At 40.6% G+C, this 15,649-nt stretch overlaps 1 protein-coding gene across 4 annotated transcripts in view; it reads right to left on the reverse strand.

The window, feature by feature from the left end:
* Positions 1–918: 918 nt before the first annotated feature.
* si:ch211-193k19.2 (uncharacterized) overlaps positions 919–15,649 on the reverse strand; it is a 35,243-nt gene continuing 20,512 nt past the window's right edge. For 2 of the 4 annotated variants that reach the window (XM_049481301.1, XM_049481300.1), the window contains 6 exons: positions 6,402–6,546; positions 5,969–6,107; positions 4,542–5,596; positions 4,251–4,406; positions 3,850–3,942; positions 919–3,036 (listed from right to left, as the gene is read on the reverse strand). In XM_049481301.1, coding sequence (XP_049337258.1) covers positions 2,734–3,036; positions 3,850–3,942; positions 4,251–4,406; positions 4,542–5,573 — 1,584 coding nt within the window. In that variant the 5' untranslated portion in view covers positions 5,574–5,596; positions 5,969–6,107; positions 6,402–6,546 and the 3' untranslated portion in view covers positions 919–2,733. Of the gene's footprint in view, positions 3,037–3,849; positions 3,943–4,250; positions 4,407–4,541; positions 5,597–5,968; positions 6,108–6,401; positions 6,547–6,805; positions 8,888–15,649 lie in introns of those variants that run through there. The other 2 variants (XM_049481302.1, XM_049481303.1) reach the window with 2 other exon arrangements.

Consider the following 15,649-nt stretch of genomic DNA (forward strand, 5'->3'; position numbering starts at 1 on the left):
ATCAATGAATAATGAAAATATTTAAAATGAATAAAAAATAATTAATATAAAATAAAAACTCATTTAAAACACAATCAAACGTTTCTAATAGTGCGCAGAATAATATCAGTTTCAGTTAGTTTCAGTTTCAAATAATTGAAACAGCTCACCAAACCCTCAACCTATTCTTTATTTTTGACAATATTTTATTAACCTAACAGGTCCTGACTCATCTTAATTTATTTAACTAAACTGAGTTTTTATATTATTTGTTGTCTTGCGATGAATTCAGCTCCGCGCTGCGAAAGAGAGAGAGAGAGGGAAAAGAGAGAGAGAGCCCGCGCAGCGCAGCGCATTTTGCCTAATTTCTTTTGATTGAATATCAGTAAATATTTTACTCGCAATGCCGCGCGCGCGTTCAAGCTCGCTCTGCGTGACTGCGGCATTTTAAAGCGCTGGATGAAATTTTAGTGAACGAATTAATATATTTAATATTTTTATAAATTTGCCCTGGGGATAAGAAACAAACGCTAACATATAGCTTTATATTTCTGTGTATTTCAAATGTTTTAAGTTTTATATGCACTCAAAAAAATAACTCATTGGATCAACTCAATTGAATTGTGGGCAGGATTTCCACACATCGACTTTGTGTAGCCCCAACCCAACCTAAATACCTCCATGGAACACAACATAATTGAGTTGGTCGAACCTATCTTCATTAAATGTAGCCAAAATAACCGAAATACCCCAGTGTAATACAATGTAATTGAGTTTGTCAAACACTACTTTATCTAATGTAGCCACAACAATATTCATATATTAAATGGCCTAAACTGATTTAAATTTATGCAATGAAACTTAAAAGAGTTGATCCAAAATAAATTTGTTATATTACCTTAGATATTCCCCCCATCCCACTTCAGACACAACACAAAATTTGGTTGTTGCTTTTTTATTATTATTTAAAACAGCAAAGAGCACAACTCTGCCCAACTAGAACTTGGGCACCATGTGACATCAGCCCTGAAGTAAAAAAACACAAAATCCCTTCAAACATTTCAATACTTCAAACAAAGAGGCACTCAGGATAAAGGCAAAGCCAGGCCACCCTCATTTATCGTTTGTGTCTGTGTGTGTCCGAGTCTGTCTGTCTGTAGGTGTCTCTGTCTGCCCCCGTGCGTGTGTCTGTCTAGGCGTCTGTCTGTAGTGCGTGTGTATGTGTCTGTCTCTCTCACTTGTTCCCGGGTGACAAGTCTGTACACTACAAAAAATTAAATCTAAGCAAGCTTATTTTTCTAGTTTCAAGTATAAACATCTAGTCAATTTTAAGTAAAAAAAAAAAAAAAAAAAACTTTTTCTCTCCTTAACAATTTCAAAAATCTATTGTTTCAAGTAGAGTATTTAGACTTTCAAATTTGTCCAGAAGAAAGCAGGATGCTCCATGCCAGTGCCCTGCTACAGACTACTCACCAGCACACACGCACGCAGAAAAAATGGTGTGCGTGCGTGTGTGCTGGTGAGTAGTCTGTAGCAGGGCACTGGCATGGAGCATCCTGCTCTGAACATGAAGAACATCAAGAAAACACTTCTTCAGTGTAGCCCAAAAAGTGTTACCCACAGGACTCCATGGGTATAGCAAAACGGGTAACTCTGTGGTCTGTGTGCGTGTACGCTGGTGAGTAGTCTGTAGCAGGGCATTAGCATGGAGAATGCTTTCAACATCAATTAAGGGATGATTAAACACCACAAATAGTCAAAGAAAAACACAAGAACATTTGTGTTAACCAACCACATAGTAAATAGCAAAAAAAATTACAACAGTGTGCGTGTGTGCATGCACATGGGTCTCTGGTGTGTAGTCTACAGTGTGGCTTTGAATGTGAATGACTAATCATTACAAATAATCAAGAAAAACACTACATTTGTATGGACAAAAATGTGTTCCCCACATATCCAAAATTATAAGAGAGTGTATGTGTTTGTGTATGTGTACGCACTGGTCTCTGGTGACAAGTCAGGACATTGTAGCAGGGCATTGGCATGGAGCATCCTGCTCTGAACATGAAGAACATCAAGAAAACACTTGTGTAGCCCAAAAAGTGTTACCCACAGGACTCCATTGGTATAGCAAAACGGGTAACTCTGTGGTCTGTGTGCGTGTACGCTGGTGAGTAGTCTGTAGCAGGGCATTGGCATGGAGAATGCTTTCAACATCAATTAAGGGATGATAAACATCACAAATAGTCAAAGTAAAACACAAGAAAATTTGTGTTAACCAACCACATAGTAAATAGCAAAAAAAAATACAACAGTGTGCGTGTGTGCATGCACATGGGTCTCTGGTGTGTAGTCTATAGTGTGGCTTTGAATGTGAATGACTAATCATTACAAATAATCAAGAAAAACACTACATTTGTATGGACAAAAATGTGTTCCCCACATATCCAAAATTATAAGAGAGTGTATGTGTACGCACTGGTCTCTGGTGACAAGTCAGGACATTGTAGCAGGGCATTGGCATGGAGCATCCTGCTCTGAACATGAACATCAAGAAAACACTTCTTCAGTGTAGCCCAAAAAGTGTTACCCACAGGACTCCATGGGTATAGCAAAAAGGGTAACTTTGTGGTCTGTGTGCGTGTACGCTGGTGAGTAGTCTGTAGCAGGGCGTTGGCATGGAGCATCCTACTTTCAATGTGAATTGAGGGGGGGGACTTTGTAATACACAAAAAGCTGAAAGTGGATAGCCTCTTAAACAAATAGCTTGATTTTCAGTTGCTGAATTTTCACATTAAGCTTGTGTCCATCCAGGTTCATGAGAATCTTCTGGACAAATTCGAACGTGTACTTCATGCTGTCTGGGTAGGCAAGATCAAGGGCATAAATCAGCCCAAACAGGACAATGAAAGCGTTGATGACGGTACTGATGTTGTGCACAACTTTGACACCCTCGATTACCACTCCAACGTCATCTGGCTCTTGATGTCCCTGGCTCCTGATGCTGTAAATCCCCATGACTGTGGCTGTGATGTCCCCTTCTGCCTCCTCAGTGGACTGAACAAAACAGAACAAGTTTGACGAAAGCATTAAGAAATCAGAAAGTCATAAACTACAGTGTATACCAGAAGTGAGTACACTCGTCACATGTCTGCAGATTTGCAAGTATATCTTTTCATGGTACATTAAAGAAATATCACTGACAATGAAAAAGTCAGCGTACAACGTGAATTATTCTTCAATTTATTGTTCACTCAAAATAATAAAAAAATTCAGCCATTGGTGTAAAAACAACCAAAATGCAGCCGTTTTTTCTTGATCAGTTTTTTTTTTTACTCGTTTCAAGCAAGTATTGCAGTAATAAGTAAAAAGATCTCACTAAGAAAATATGACTCACCCAATGGACAAATGTCTTGAAACAAGTCTAAATAGTCTAAGTTCTAGTTAAAAAAGTACTAGTTATTAGGTGATTTTTACTTAAATTAAGATTGACTTTATTTGAAACTAGAAAAATAAGATTACTAAGATTTCATTTTTCCCTGTGTGGTGTGCCGGTAACCAAGTGAGTAGCACAAAGAAAAGTGTCCCACCCTTACAGTGAAGCATTGTAGTGAGACTGACATGGTTTGGGGCTGCATGAATGCAGTCAACACCGGGAAGTTGAATTTCACCAATAGAATCATGCATGGCATTGTCAACATGTGACTACTGAAGCAGATCTTGATCCTCTCAATGGGATTTTAACATATGGGTGTACTCACTTTTGTGGGTACATTTTGAGACCTTAATATTGAATTAATTTGCGTGAACAATAACTTGAAGCATTATACAAGCACTATACTACACAATAAAGAACTGAAAGACACTTACCTCATATTCCTTGAAAAACGCATCTGGGTCTTCATTTAGATAGACAACCAGACTGCGCAGGACGCACTCCCTCCTCAAGTCGATGTCGCTATACTAAAAGATGAATGACAAGACAAAGAAACAATAATGACTGTTAAAAACATTCACAAATCCCCAAATGATTGTGCAATTGCCCACAACTGAATTGTGCCTCATTAATTTGACCAATCCATTGATTTGACCATTTGTTGCAGTAAGAGTGAACAGTTTTGTGAAATACCAGTTGAGATGTGAGTAGTGAGCTGTTGTATAGAAGTGAAAGACAGCCTGGCCAAACAGTCTTTTAGTTTTAAGAATGCAATTGTCATTTCTGGAAATAAGCTAAATCAGAGAAAAAAAAAAATTCATGTAATCATACTAACCGAATCGGCCATTTCCAGGATGCGCTTGATCCTTTGTCCCTTGACACCTCCTTTGCTCTGGAGGATCTGCATCAGTTTCGCTGTGAAGTTGTCAAACTGGGAGAGGAACTTGGATCGAAGTGGTTTGGTTGTGACTCGCAAGAACTCTGCATTTACCTGGAAAAAAAGGAAGAAAGACTTACTTGCACTGCCATTAATAAATGGAAACACTGCTATTGCAAAATACAAATGACAACCATTGATTCCCCTGGAAAATAAAACACACACACACACACACACACACACACTTACTTCACTCTGCTCAAAAAGGGCAGGCCATCGGTTTTTGAAATCCTCTATCCTGGGCCTCTGGTTCACAACTTCTTGTCGTCTGTAGGAGAAGGTTTTCTCCATCTTGGCTTTTATTACAGCTTCGTTGTCACGCTTGGCTACTTCTGTCAGCAATGCAATTCGTTCACTCTCCAGACTGTCTTCAGTTTCACCTTTGGGATGTAGTGGGATGTAATTCACTTCAGCCTTTCTAGGCTTTTTGATATGAGCAGCAGATTTCCCTTGGCCTTCGCGTTTATGTTTTAAGGAATTGACTCGAATTTCGGGGTGCCCAAGTCTCCCAAGTTTGGTTCTGTAATTTTGCATTTTGTATTTTAAAGACTGCTTCCATCCAGAAAACCCTGACTTGCATCCTAACTGCCCCAAGCAAGGATGGGCCTTTGTCAAAGCAGCTGCTACTTCCTCACACTGGTAATCCTTCGGATACTTGGTGTATTTCATCATCTCTTGTGCCAGGCCATCAAGGATGATTCCTTTAAGTTTCGGGCCAGGATTGAAGTATGTTCCCTTTGTTTCAAATTCAGTGTTCTTTTGTTGTAGCTCCAGTTCCGCTTCATAGGAAAACTTTGGGACAACAAAAACCAGGGGCCAGGACAATCCTGATGTATGAACCTCTGGGGAAGAGTGTGGAGTTGATGTACACAAGGTGGCATCACTGCTTGATGAGGCCAATGATGAACTCTCAGTGTTCGGGACTGGGGAACACAAAGCAGTTGGTTCCACTGTGTATAAAGAGATGTAGGGCTCCTCGAGTGGTGTGTAGATTACTTTGAGTGTCCCCATATTTTGGATTTCAGACACTGAGGTGAGATTCATGAACTCTTTGAAGTCAGAATCCATATACTGCAAACGAAAGTCTTGATGCAATTGAAAGCTTGCTTTCACAAGATCATGTACTTCGTCCACAGTTTTTGGAATTCCAGAAACCATGTGCAATTTCCTGGAGTCAGTTCCATCACCAAAAATGACCCGTAGAACAGCTGGATTGGACATAGTTAAACACCTCCTGTCCTGATCTAAAACAAAAGTAGAACACGAAAATACTACATTAGTAATATACAGTATATTAAATGCAAATAGTTCATACTGTACAAGAGCAAGGTAAACACCTAGGTTATTTAGTGGCAACCAACTGATATTAAGGTCTGAGACCAAAGCCACACACAGTTTTGACAATACAGTCATCAATAAAAAAATTTAAAATGACCCTTATCGTTTCCAACCTAAAAATATATTTTAAAAGCATCCATTTTCACCATTATCTTCTGTACAGAGATCCAAAAAATTATCACCACATTGGACAACACTAATAGCGATGTATTTATTATTGGGCTAATATCAAACGATGCATCAGTTTGGCTACACCGTTTATTAACAATGTCACTTACCCTTGACAATGTTCGCAACAAGTGAAGTCGGGTCCTTCAAGTCACCAAGCTCAATCAGGCCAACCTCTCTAGTGGGGAATCACAGTTCAAAGCCAACGGAATGCTCCCTGTATGAAGCACCAACACCTTCAGTTCTGATCTGAAACAGAAGTACAACAAGAAATACCACATTAGTTTTATAAACATATATATTAAATGCAATGCATTTATGATTGGACTAATATCAAACAATGCATCAGTAGGGTTACACCATTTAACACTAATAATAATAGCCTTATTTGTATAGCACAATTCATACAATACATGGCACTCAAAGTGATTTTACAGTTTGTGAAAAAAAAAAGGTTTGTTAGCAACTTGTATGCAGGTGGATAGCTCAACAGTATTAAGCTGTTGAATAATAAAGTCAGAAAATAACATTGATGTCACCAACCTTTAATAATGACAAAGTACGCCACAAGCGGAGTCATGTCCTTCAAGTCACCAAGCTCAATCAGGCCAACCTCTCTAGTGGGGAATCACAGTTCAAAGCCAACAGAATGCTCCCTGTTCCAAACACCAACACCTTCAGTCCTGATCTGAAACAGAAATACAACAAGAAAATGTTAGCAACATACAGTATATTAAATACAAATAGTTCATACTTTAAATGAGCCAGATAAAGACCCAAGGAATTTAGTAGCGCCCAACTGCTAATGTTTGAGGCCAGAGCCACACACAGTTCTGACAATAAAATGTTAAATTTCCGTTACAGTTTGCAACTGTATTGGAAAATACAATTGAAAAAAAGTAAACAGAACATCAATCAGCATATTTGGAACCAAGATTTTCACTTACCTTTAACAAGGACAAATCTTTTCAAAATGACCATGCGCAAACCCGCTACGATGTACGCCACAAGGGGATATGGGTCCTCCAAGTCACCAAGCTCAATTAGGCCAACCTCTCTAGTGGGAGACTCCGATAATTCAAAGCCACCGTAATGCTCTCGGTACCAAGCACAAACACCTCTAACTATAAAAATTGGATTATCCTTTACAATGCACAGCTGAATTATCTCATTAAATTTCGGAAGTCCATCTGCAGATCCATGCACAATAAGCATCCCTGTTTTGTAACATATGCCACTGTACGACAAATGTTTTGCCATATGAACCTCAGTAGTTTCTGGGTATTTTTGATTTAGTTTTGACCTAACTTCCTCACTAAGGACATCCATAGGCAGAACTGAAATATCTGAGACTTCCAAGGATGACTTCTTTAAGTTGGAGCCATGCGTTTCATAGGCTAGCATAAATTGATGTTTAGTAGCTAGTGAACGAGGTATATTTTTAAAACAGTTTGTATATCGAGCAACCTGTTTAAAGAAGCTATGCTTAGCCTCGAACCTCATAGTCCATAGTGCTACCAGCGGCCCAAAGCAGCGTATCATTTGCGGATAATGCTCTAAAAAGTGATGTTTTGGCAGGAGCTTTACATGTGGAAAGAGTTCAAGATAGCGTTGTCTGTGATCATAGATCTTAGCCTCAAGATATGCAATGGTTTCACTTGTGTGTACAGGGGCTACTGCCAACTCAACAATGTCCTTCAGGTCCAGAATCAACAGCCATGATGGTTCATTTTCTGGTACAATAGACCCAATGAAAAAGGGAAGAAATCGCAACAACGTCCAATTTTCATGAGCATTTCCGCCTATGGTGTTAGTGGATGTGAAAGAACGCGGTATGGCATGTGGGCGATTGGTTTTGTCTCCCCATTTGAATGGAAACGTCTGAATCAATGTGTTAAGTAAATCAAGAGTGAAGTATTTTTTTGAGATCAATAAGGAAATACAGCGTGCAAGTTCAACTGGCACAATACCTTCAAAGAGGTCGTGCACAATATCAGGAGGATATCCAGTGCTTACATGAAAATGGGAGAGGTTCTCTGTTAAAACACACTGTTTCTTTACACCGCAGCAAATTGCTGCACTTTCCTGGGCAGATTGGACATGAACATCATGAATATCTCGGGTTCTAAGCCGGAAGGCACCAGACTTCACATCTTTGGTCTGAAATTCTGACTTATCTCCTGTACAAAATCTGCAGACTGACCCACCAGAAAAACTCTCAACAAATCCAGCTAATCCATGCGCACCAAGATTGTCAGCAATAACACATTGTACTGTACCTTTAACAAACTGACCAATTTGGGAAATAAAAACTCCGTGCTGCTCTAGTATACTCAAATCTTGCAAGAGTGGTTCTAACAGTTTTTCATAGCCATATGTCTTAATGTCATCAGATTTGGAAAGAACAGCTAAATAAATTGAGCTTAATTTTGAATGTGAACCTGGTGGCAAATTTCCCAACACCCAGTAGACACCACAGAGTTTGTGCTTTTTACGAGATGTCCCCAAAGGATTGCAGACTTCAAAATCATCTACATAAAGATGTAGTGCTATTCTAAAGCCTTCACCTGACAGAAAGTTGTTTTGTTTATAGTAGTCCCCATCTCTTATGCTTCGATACTCTTGTAAACAAGATGTGGTTGGGTTGTTTTGCAAACCTGGAGTTTTAAGATGATCACAGATGCCTTCGTCAGAGAGCAAATTTTGCAAAGATTGTAACAGTGGTATATATTGAAATGACCTTTTCTTTTGGGTATCTAGTATGTATTCAACAGGCTCCACAATCCTAAAATGAGCTTTATAATATTCTTTACGCTTATAAGCAGTAGCAAGAGGACTATCCTTTGCAATTGCTACACCTAATGCATTAGTCTTACATATGACATTGGAAAGCTCGTCAACGACTGAATCTTCAATTTGTAGATTATGGCTCTGAAAAACATCAGAAACTGTAGCTTTTGTCAAAGGCAGAGATTCTGTACTTAATATAAAGTGAAGTTCAGAGAGGACCTGGTCTATAACAGTCTTTGGAGTGTAGCGGCTCAGTGGTTTAATACCTGGTGCTAATTGAGATGTTGAAATATTTTTTAATTGGGCGCCAGTTATTAAATTAATTTAATTAGATTAATTAATTAATTAATTAATTAATCAAATTAATTAATAACACAAGACATCTCAGGGTGTGGTTTCTACAGGTGACAGAAATTTTCATAACCAAGTTATCCAGAAAAACACACTGAAATGACAGGTTTTGTAAAATAAAAGTATTTATTAAATCACACAGATATGAGTAAATAATTCATTAAAAAGTCATAAATGTAGCCATTAGCTATCAAATCATAGTGTAGAATGATAAATGAGAAATAAAAGAACAAACACGTTATAATGCTGATATGAAAGGAATAAAGATTAATATAACTATTAAGTGAGTATTTCTAAATAAGGGTCTAAGGCATTTTAAGTCTACGAAACCAATTCTTATTTCCAACCAAGACACTCAAAATGAGTCATCTATACTAAAGACGCTCTATTAAAGACCCGACCCAGACCATGACCAACAGAACACCATCTGCCGAAAGATTAAACCCAGCTCTGCCTTACTCTGAGTTGTTGAAGTGGGCCTTGGTGACGTCCGCCTGGGTTGGTCGTCTGATGCTTCACCCCGAAAAAGGATCACGTGAGCCTGTCTGCAGGGTGGTTTGACTTCCTGTGTCAGCACGGAGCCCCATTAGAACCCACAGGGTAAATCCCCACTCTCAGCTGGCTTGCTGGTGGCCTCCGGACCGCAGGTTTCTGGGTTGGATCTGGCGGATCTCCTTTTCAGCTGTACTTTAGCTAAACTTAGATGGAATAATGCTTGGCTTCGTAGATTGTAAAATAACCTTAGATATTTTAACTAGGATAGCTAATATTAATATACTTGAAGATTAAATGCACTAGTCTAAGAAAACTAACTTAAGATGACTAAACTAACAGTCTATCCTTTCTCCATCTCTGGGCTCCCTAACCTCTCTCCTCTAACTGTTTTCCTCAACTCATCTTCTCCAACTCCTTCTCCCACTCCTTCTCTAACTGCTTCTCCTCCAACTCCTCCGAACTGAACTCCGAACTGGAAACTCTAAACTGGAAACTGAACTGTGTCTGCCCAGTTTAACTATTAGTCTCTGTGGCCTGTTTGGCCCCTGAGCTATGATTGGCCCTGTGGCCCAAATGTCTGTGTTTTGATTGGTCTAGGAGCAATTTCAAACTTTGGTGGGGATTCACAAAGGGCCATAAACCCCCCCTCGCTCACATGGTCAGCATGCATCAGCTAGTGGTCTATTTTTCTAATAGACCCAACCAAAAGAAAACTCAACTAAACAGTGGATCAAAATACATTTTTCAGCATATCAGTTTGTGATGATAAATTCAGGAAACACAATCTTACAATTGAATCACAATAAATGTAATATATATATATTGCCCACAAACAGTTTTGTAATACTCAAGATAATCTTAGAAATACAATGATGGATGGTACTCTGTCAGAAAGAGATCAAGAGTCATGATATTATTTAAACCCAATTAAATCACTTAAAAGAAAATACATGGTTAAACCACTGATAACCAAATAAAGCTAAATTATCAAATGCTAGTTAAACCTTGTTGATTCAGACTTGAATGTGTAGGAAAATTTAAATCAGGACACATCCAGACACATATACCATATACCAGACACATATACCATTATTTAGTAAACATTCTATAAAACACCTTTTTATATAGTCAATTTATATGTATTTTCAGCAAAATCTTCTTAGTGAGAAATTTCTCCCCCCTCTGCTGTGTTTAGATAAGCGGCTGGTCCTTGCCTGTCTGAATTTACGACGGTGGGGGAAGGAGTTCTTTCTGCACCCCACAGAATTTGAGCCTGCAATGTTGAAAATGGAATCCCAAGCTTAGAACATTTCTCTTAATTTCATTAATCTTATTTCTAAGTGATTGCAGAAATAACTAGGCACAAACCCCTAAATTGGTACAACATTTGGTGAATTAACAATTTCCAAGGCATTAATTAAGTTTTGACACTCTCTTAAGTCCGCAGTCCCGTCCTAGTGATGGTGTTGCAAATGTTCCAAATGTTTACATTAACTCCGAGGTTTATGACTTGGAGGAATGTAAACAGAATTTTACCCTAAACTCGCATTTAGGGCTCTTGAGCGAGGCTGAGTGAAGAAATAGTCAGTAAATGTCATTTTGAAATTTAAGGTTGTTTGAAAAAAAGATTACTCCAAGGTTTTTTTTAGAGTGTTCTGGGTTCGAAGTTTCCTTATAGGCCGTAAAGTGGGGGTAGTGTGTGTTTGTGTCCAAGCAATGAAGAAATCCTCTGGTTAATCCACTACATTCCCCCCCATCGATCGATGGGCCACTGGACGTTGGGTCATCGGTCGATGTCAACGTGGATTTCTGTAGACAGAGCACGTTAGGGTACATCTTTCATGCAATTGGTGTCTTGTTGGTCATGCTTTCTTAAGACAATCTACTACAAGGTCGCTGACAGAGTTTTTGGTCTAATGGATATACAATTTCTCTGATGATCAGTTTTTTTTTTTTTGTTGTAGCTATTGGCTTTTGGTTCTGAATAAAATAGTTAATTTAATGTGATAGGGTGGCAACAAGCATATGAAAGGGTCACAAATAGTTTGCTAGCTATTTGTTCCTTTATAACTTTATCAAGACAACCTACCCATAAGGTATGCTTCAATAATTAGCCACTACTTAGTCAACAATTGAGAACAATATAGCAGAACAAACGTAGTCAGAAGGGAAACAAAATATGTTTTGGGCACCTGAAGAGAGGAGAAGAAAAAAAAAATTGGCACCCCCCTTTCTCCACGTATTTATTATACTGCTATGCTAATGGTTTGAAATGGTGATTCAAACTCTAGGTTTAACAAAATATCCAATTTGTTGTGGGTTATGCTACTCGGATAGGTGAGCTCCAGACAATGAATGTGTGGTACGTTCTCAATTTAACAATTGCGTCAGGCCAGAAAATGGTGGACAATGAACAGTATTATGATTTAACCTAGGGCATTATTGGTCCCGACTTGTCCCATGAGGCTTTTGCATAGTTTAATTGGGTTACAGTGAACTTGTTTGAGAATCAGTTTAATAAAACACTGACGATGCGGGATTTGGTTCCAGATGCGAGGCAGTTTGTCTGCCTTTGCCTGAGGACCAAACCAATGAGACCTGAGCTCGCGAATTGTTTTGCCAGTGCTGTGCTGGGACCTCACCAGTAGCTTGTCAGCAGTGTAGCACAATGGTTGGTATCCAAGCGTGCTTTTTCCCAGTTTTGGGTGTTTCCGCAGTTCACCGCTAGAACGGTGAGATATACCAACACCTGAGAAAGTGTGGTTCAGCGAAAAAGTTGTGGCCTGAGCCATTTCAATAGGGTCTGGGGGACGTCCCCCCCATCTGGCAAATGCACCTGCCACAGTGATGAGATGTTTGTTCCTTCGGACAAATTTCATGAGTCTTTCGACCCAATCCATTTGTGGAATTGGCCATATACCACACAGATCTTCTGAAGATTGGGGCTGAAAACACACTAGCCTTTTTCCAACAAGTGGCAGATATGTCAATTGTGGGAATGCTTGGTGTGTTTCCCCCATCATTTTGTGGTCCACCCATGGGTGATCGAGGGCCTGGGCCAGGCTCTCCCCCCCATGGCGCTGAGGCACCACGAATGAAGATGAAGCGTGTGTATCTGGGGCATAAACAAACAGGCCCTTGAGCATCCTGAAAGACGCACAGTAAGTGGCAAGTGGATCAAGTTGAAATGCCAGTGTTCTGAAAGAAGTGTTGCCACATGCACCAATTGTCATGTTAACTTTCCATTTGATCTGAGCATTCTGAAAAGCACATCCATCTGTGTAGATGGTGGGAATGTTTTTACATTCATAAGAATCCAAGGGACTGTGTTTGTCTGGAACCACTGGTGCAGGAACAAGAAGAGAACAATCCTTTTGGTGCACGAACAGAGGATCACAGTTAGTCCGTGGCAAGGAACCTGCAGGTGTTCTGTGAACAGCTGACTTGTCAGCCCATGGAACAAAGATTTCACCGTTGACCGTTGTGTTAAGAGTGAATGACTTTCCAGCTTTTGGGTTGTACTCATCTACAGCCGTAGAGGGAGTCAATGCCCATGAACAGGTGTTTTGTTTTAGAATCATGGCAGGGGATTCTGAGGATGGTGGTTTCAGAACCCTGACAGTGAGCTTCTCATTGATTCCCGTGGAATTTGAAGGTTCAATGAGCTTGTGTGGCTCAATGTTGCTAGCAACATGATAGCATTGAACTCTATCCTGTGCCTTAGGACAGGGCAGGGGTTCGCAAACCTGTGCCCAGATTCTACGATGCTGAAAGTCAATCAATGGTTTGACCCGGTCAAGGAGGTCTTTGCCAAAGAGCAATGGGACGTTCTCCAACGGAGAAATGTGAATTGGATGGGTGAGGCTCATTGGACCGATGGTAACGTGCACCAGGGCTGCAGAATGCAGAGTGATACCAGTGTGCGAATATGGTTGAAGGTGAAGAGCACACTTTTTCAGAGGTATCTCTTTGTTGTTTCGGCGGGCTGTCGCCCTCACCTGGTCAAAAAGTGAATTTGACATTAAAGAAATGTCTGACCCCGTGTCCAAAAGAGCTTCATACCCGAACACATCTTCCAGCCAGGTGGCTAGGTAGAATTTTGGTGTTGAACCTTTCTCGGTTAAGAAACCCAAGAAATGTTTAGGTGGTGGATCCTCCAGGCTGAGGGAAGAAGCTTCCTCAGTGTGGTTGTTTTCAGCGTCTGGCTGTACCAAGGCTGCATTGGGGTGGGTGGATTTCGCACCCCCCCAAGCAGGTTGATCTGGAGCATGGACAATTGGCAAGAATTCAGATTCAGCATTGTCCTGCTTGCGTTTTTCGTTACGAAATTGTCTGAGCAGACTGCCGTCTTTAGTGCTCAGGTTAGTTGGATATGTCTCATGCTTGTGCCCTTTAGGTGGACACCAACGTTTGTGGTGCTTTGGGCTCTTTCTCCTGAGCGGAGATTGAAGTTTGCTGGAGCTCTGTGCTCGAGCATGGTGCTGTGAGTGTTTGCCATTCCAACTGCGTTTTATCCTACCTTTCCTTCGAAAGGAGGGCTTGTGGTCACTTTGCTGGGCCCAATGTAGGGACGAGCGACGCCAAGAGTGGAACACTCTCTGGTTTTTGTGGTTTAACTGGGTCTTAGGTGGCATTGGAGCCTTGTGTGCCCCTTTTTGCTTGACGTGGGAGGACTGCTCATTAATTATCAGGATGTCATTTGACTGATTTTTTATTAATGTTTTGTTGGAACTTAGCAAATCCTCTGAGAGCCAAATCACGCAGCTGCCGGCTTGTTAGCGTACGAGGGCAGGCTGCGACTCCAAAAGAGTGACTGGTGGAGGGATGGAGGTTTCTCACGAACAATGTTTTGAAAACTTCCTCTTCCTCCATTCCAGGCTCATTTCTATAGCCGAAATAAGCGTGCCTGAGGCGGTGATAGTACTGTAGGGGTGTTTCCTGGCGACTCTGCTTTATTGCAAGAGCTGCAGCAAGGCCGGTTTGAGCAAGGTGGTTGGAGAACTCATTCTCCAAAGCCTTGCAAAGAGCAGGATAGTCTCTCTTAACCTGGGGTGGTTGGCGCTCAATGAGACGTCCAACTTCCCGACTAGAGGACACCTTAATGAGGTAGATTTTATCATCTACCGTGGCCTTGGGGAAACGGCGTAAGAAGAAGTCAATGTCGCGAAGATACTGGTGGACATCATTAGAACCGTCCGGTTCTGGTTCAAAGCGTGGGATGTTACGCGCAATTTTGTCCAAATCTCTATCAGAGGGTGCTTGAGGTTGCACAGAGGTCCCATGTGGCTGAGAACGCTGAGTGAACCTTGGTTCTACTGGCGCTTCAGCACCTTTAAGGGAGACTAGAGGGAATGTATTTGTGGAGGGTTGTTGCTTAAGATCCGGAACCCCAGGGGTTCCTGATTTACCAGCTGGATTGATGGGGGAGTCTCCCTCCATCATCAGCTCAAATGTTAACTCTGTTTGGTCTCGAGTTAATTTGACTGCATTGTTAGCATGTGCTAATTCAGTTTGTAGCTCAACCTGTCTTGCAATAGCATGTTTTAGTTTTTCCTGTGACTGAGCTGCAAGTTGGGTAGCTATGTTGGCTTCCTTTTGAAGCAGCTGCACTTCGGTTTTGAGGTCTCTTTGGTTCATTTCAGACTGTACAGTTTTGTTCTCTAGGTCTGCAACTCTATCATTTAAAGTCACAATCTCTGCTTGGAGATTTTGAATGGTTTTGGAGGAAGCAGCAAGTTGATCCTGTGACAACAGCAGTTGTTTCCACAGTATTAGGGAAATCGGATCCACTTGTTGCTTGCCCTCAAGGATTTTAGATACACACTCATTGAGGCTTTTGGCAATTAGTGCATGGAGACCCCCACTGTCCATTTGTTGGACTGGGACGGTAAGTCCTGGGGGTAAACCAGCTGTAAGCTCTAAAAGAGCTTTTTCAGTGACACACATTTTGATTTACGTAAAGCACGTGGAATCAAACAATTTTGGTGACAAACAAGTTTATTTTATGTACGAGTTAATTAGCATTGTGCCTTTTTTTTAAGAAGAAAATCTGTAAAAGTGGGTGACCTAAGGTTACGATTAGTAGATTAATTTTAAAAGAATGGTTAGATTTGTTGTCAGTGGTGCTAGTGAACAGTTTAATAACTGTAGGCCAC

The sequence above is a fragment of the Astyanax mexicanus genome, chromosome 7, assembly GCF_023375975.1.
Source record: "Astyanax mexicanus isolate ESR-SI-001 chromosome 7, AstMex3_surface, whole genome shotgun sequence".
Taxonomy (NCBI): domain Eukaryota; kingdom Metazoa; phylum Chordata; class Actinopteri; order Characiformes; family Acestrorhamphidae; genus Astyanax; species Astyanax mexicanus.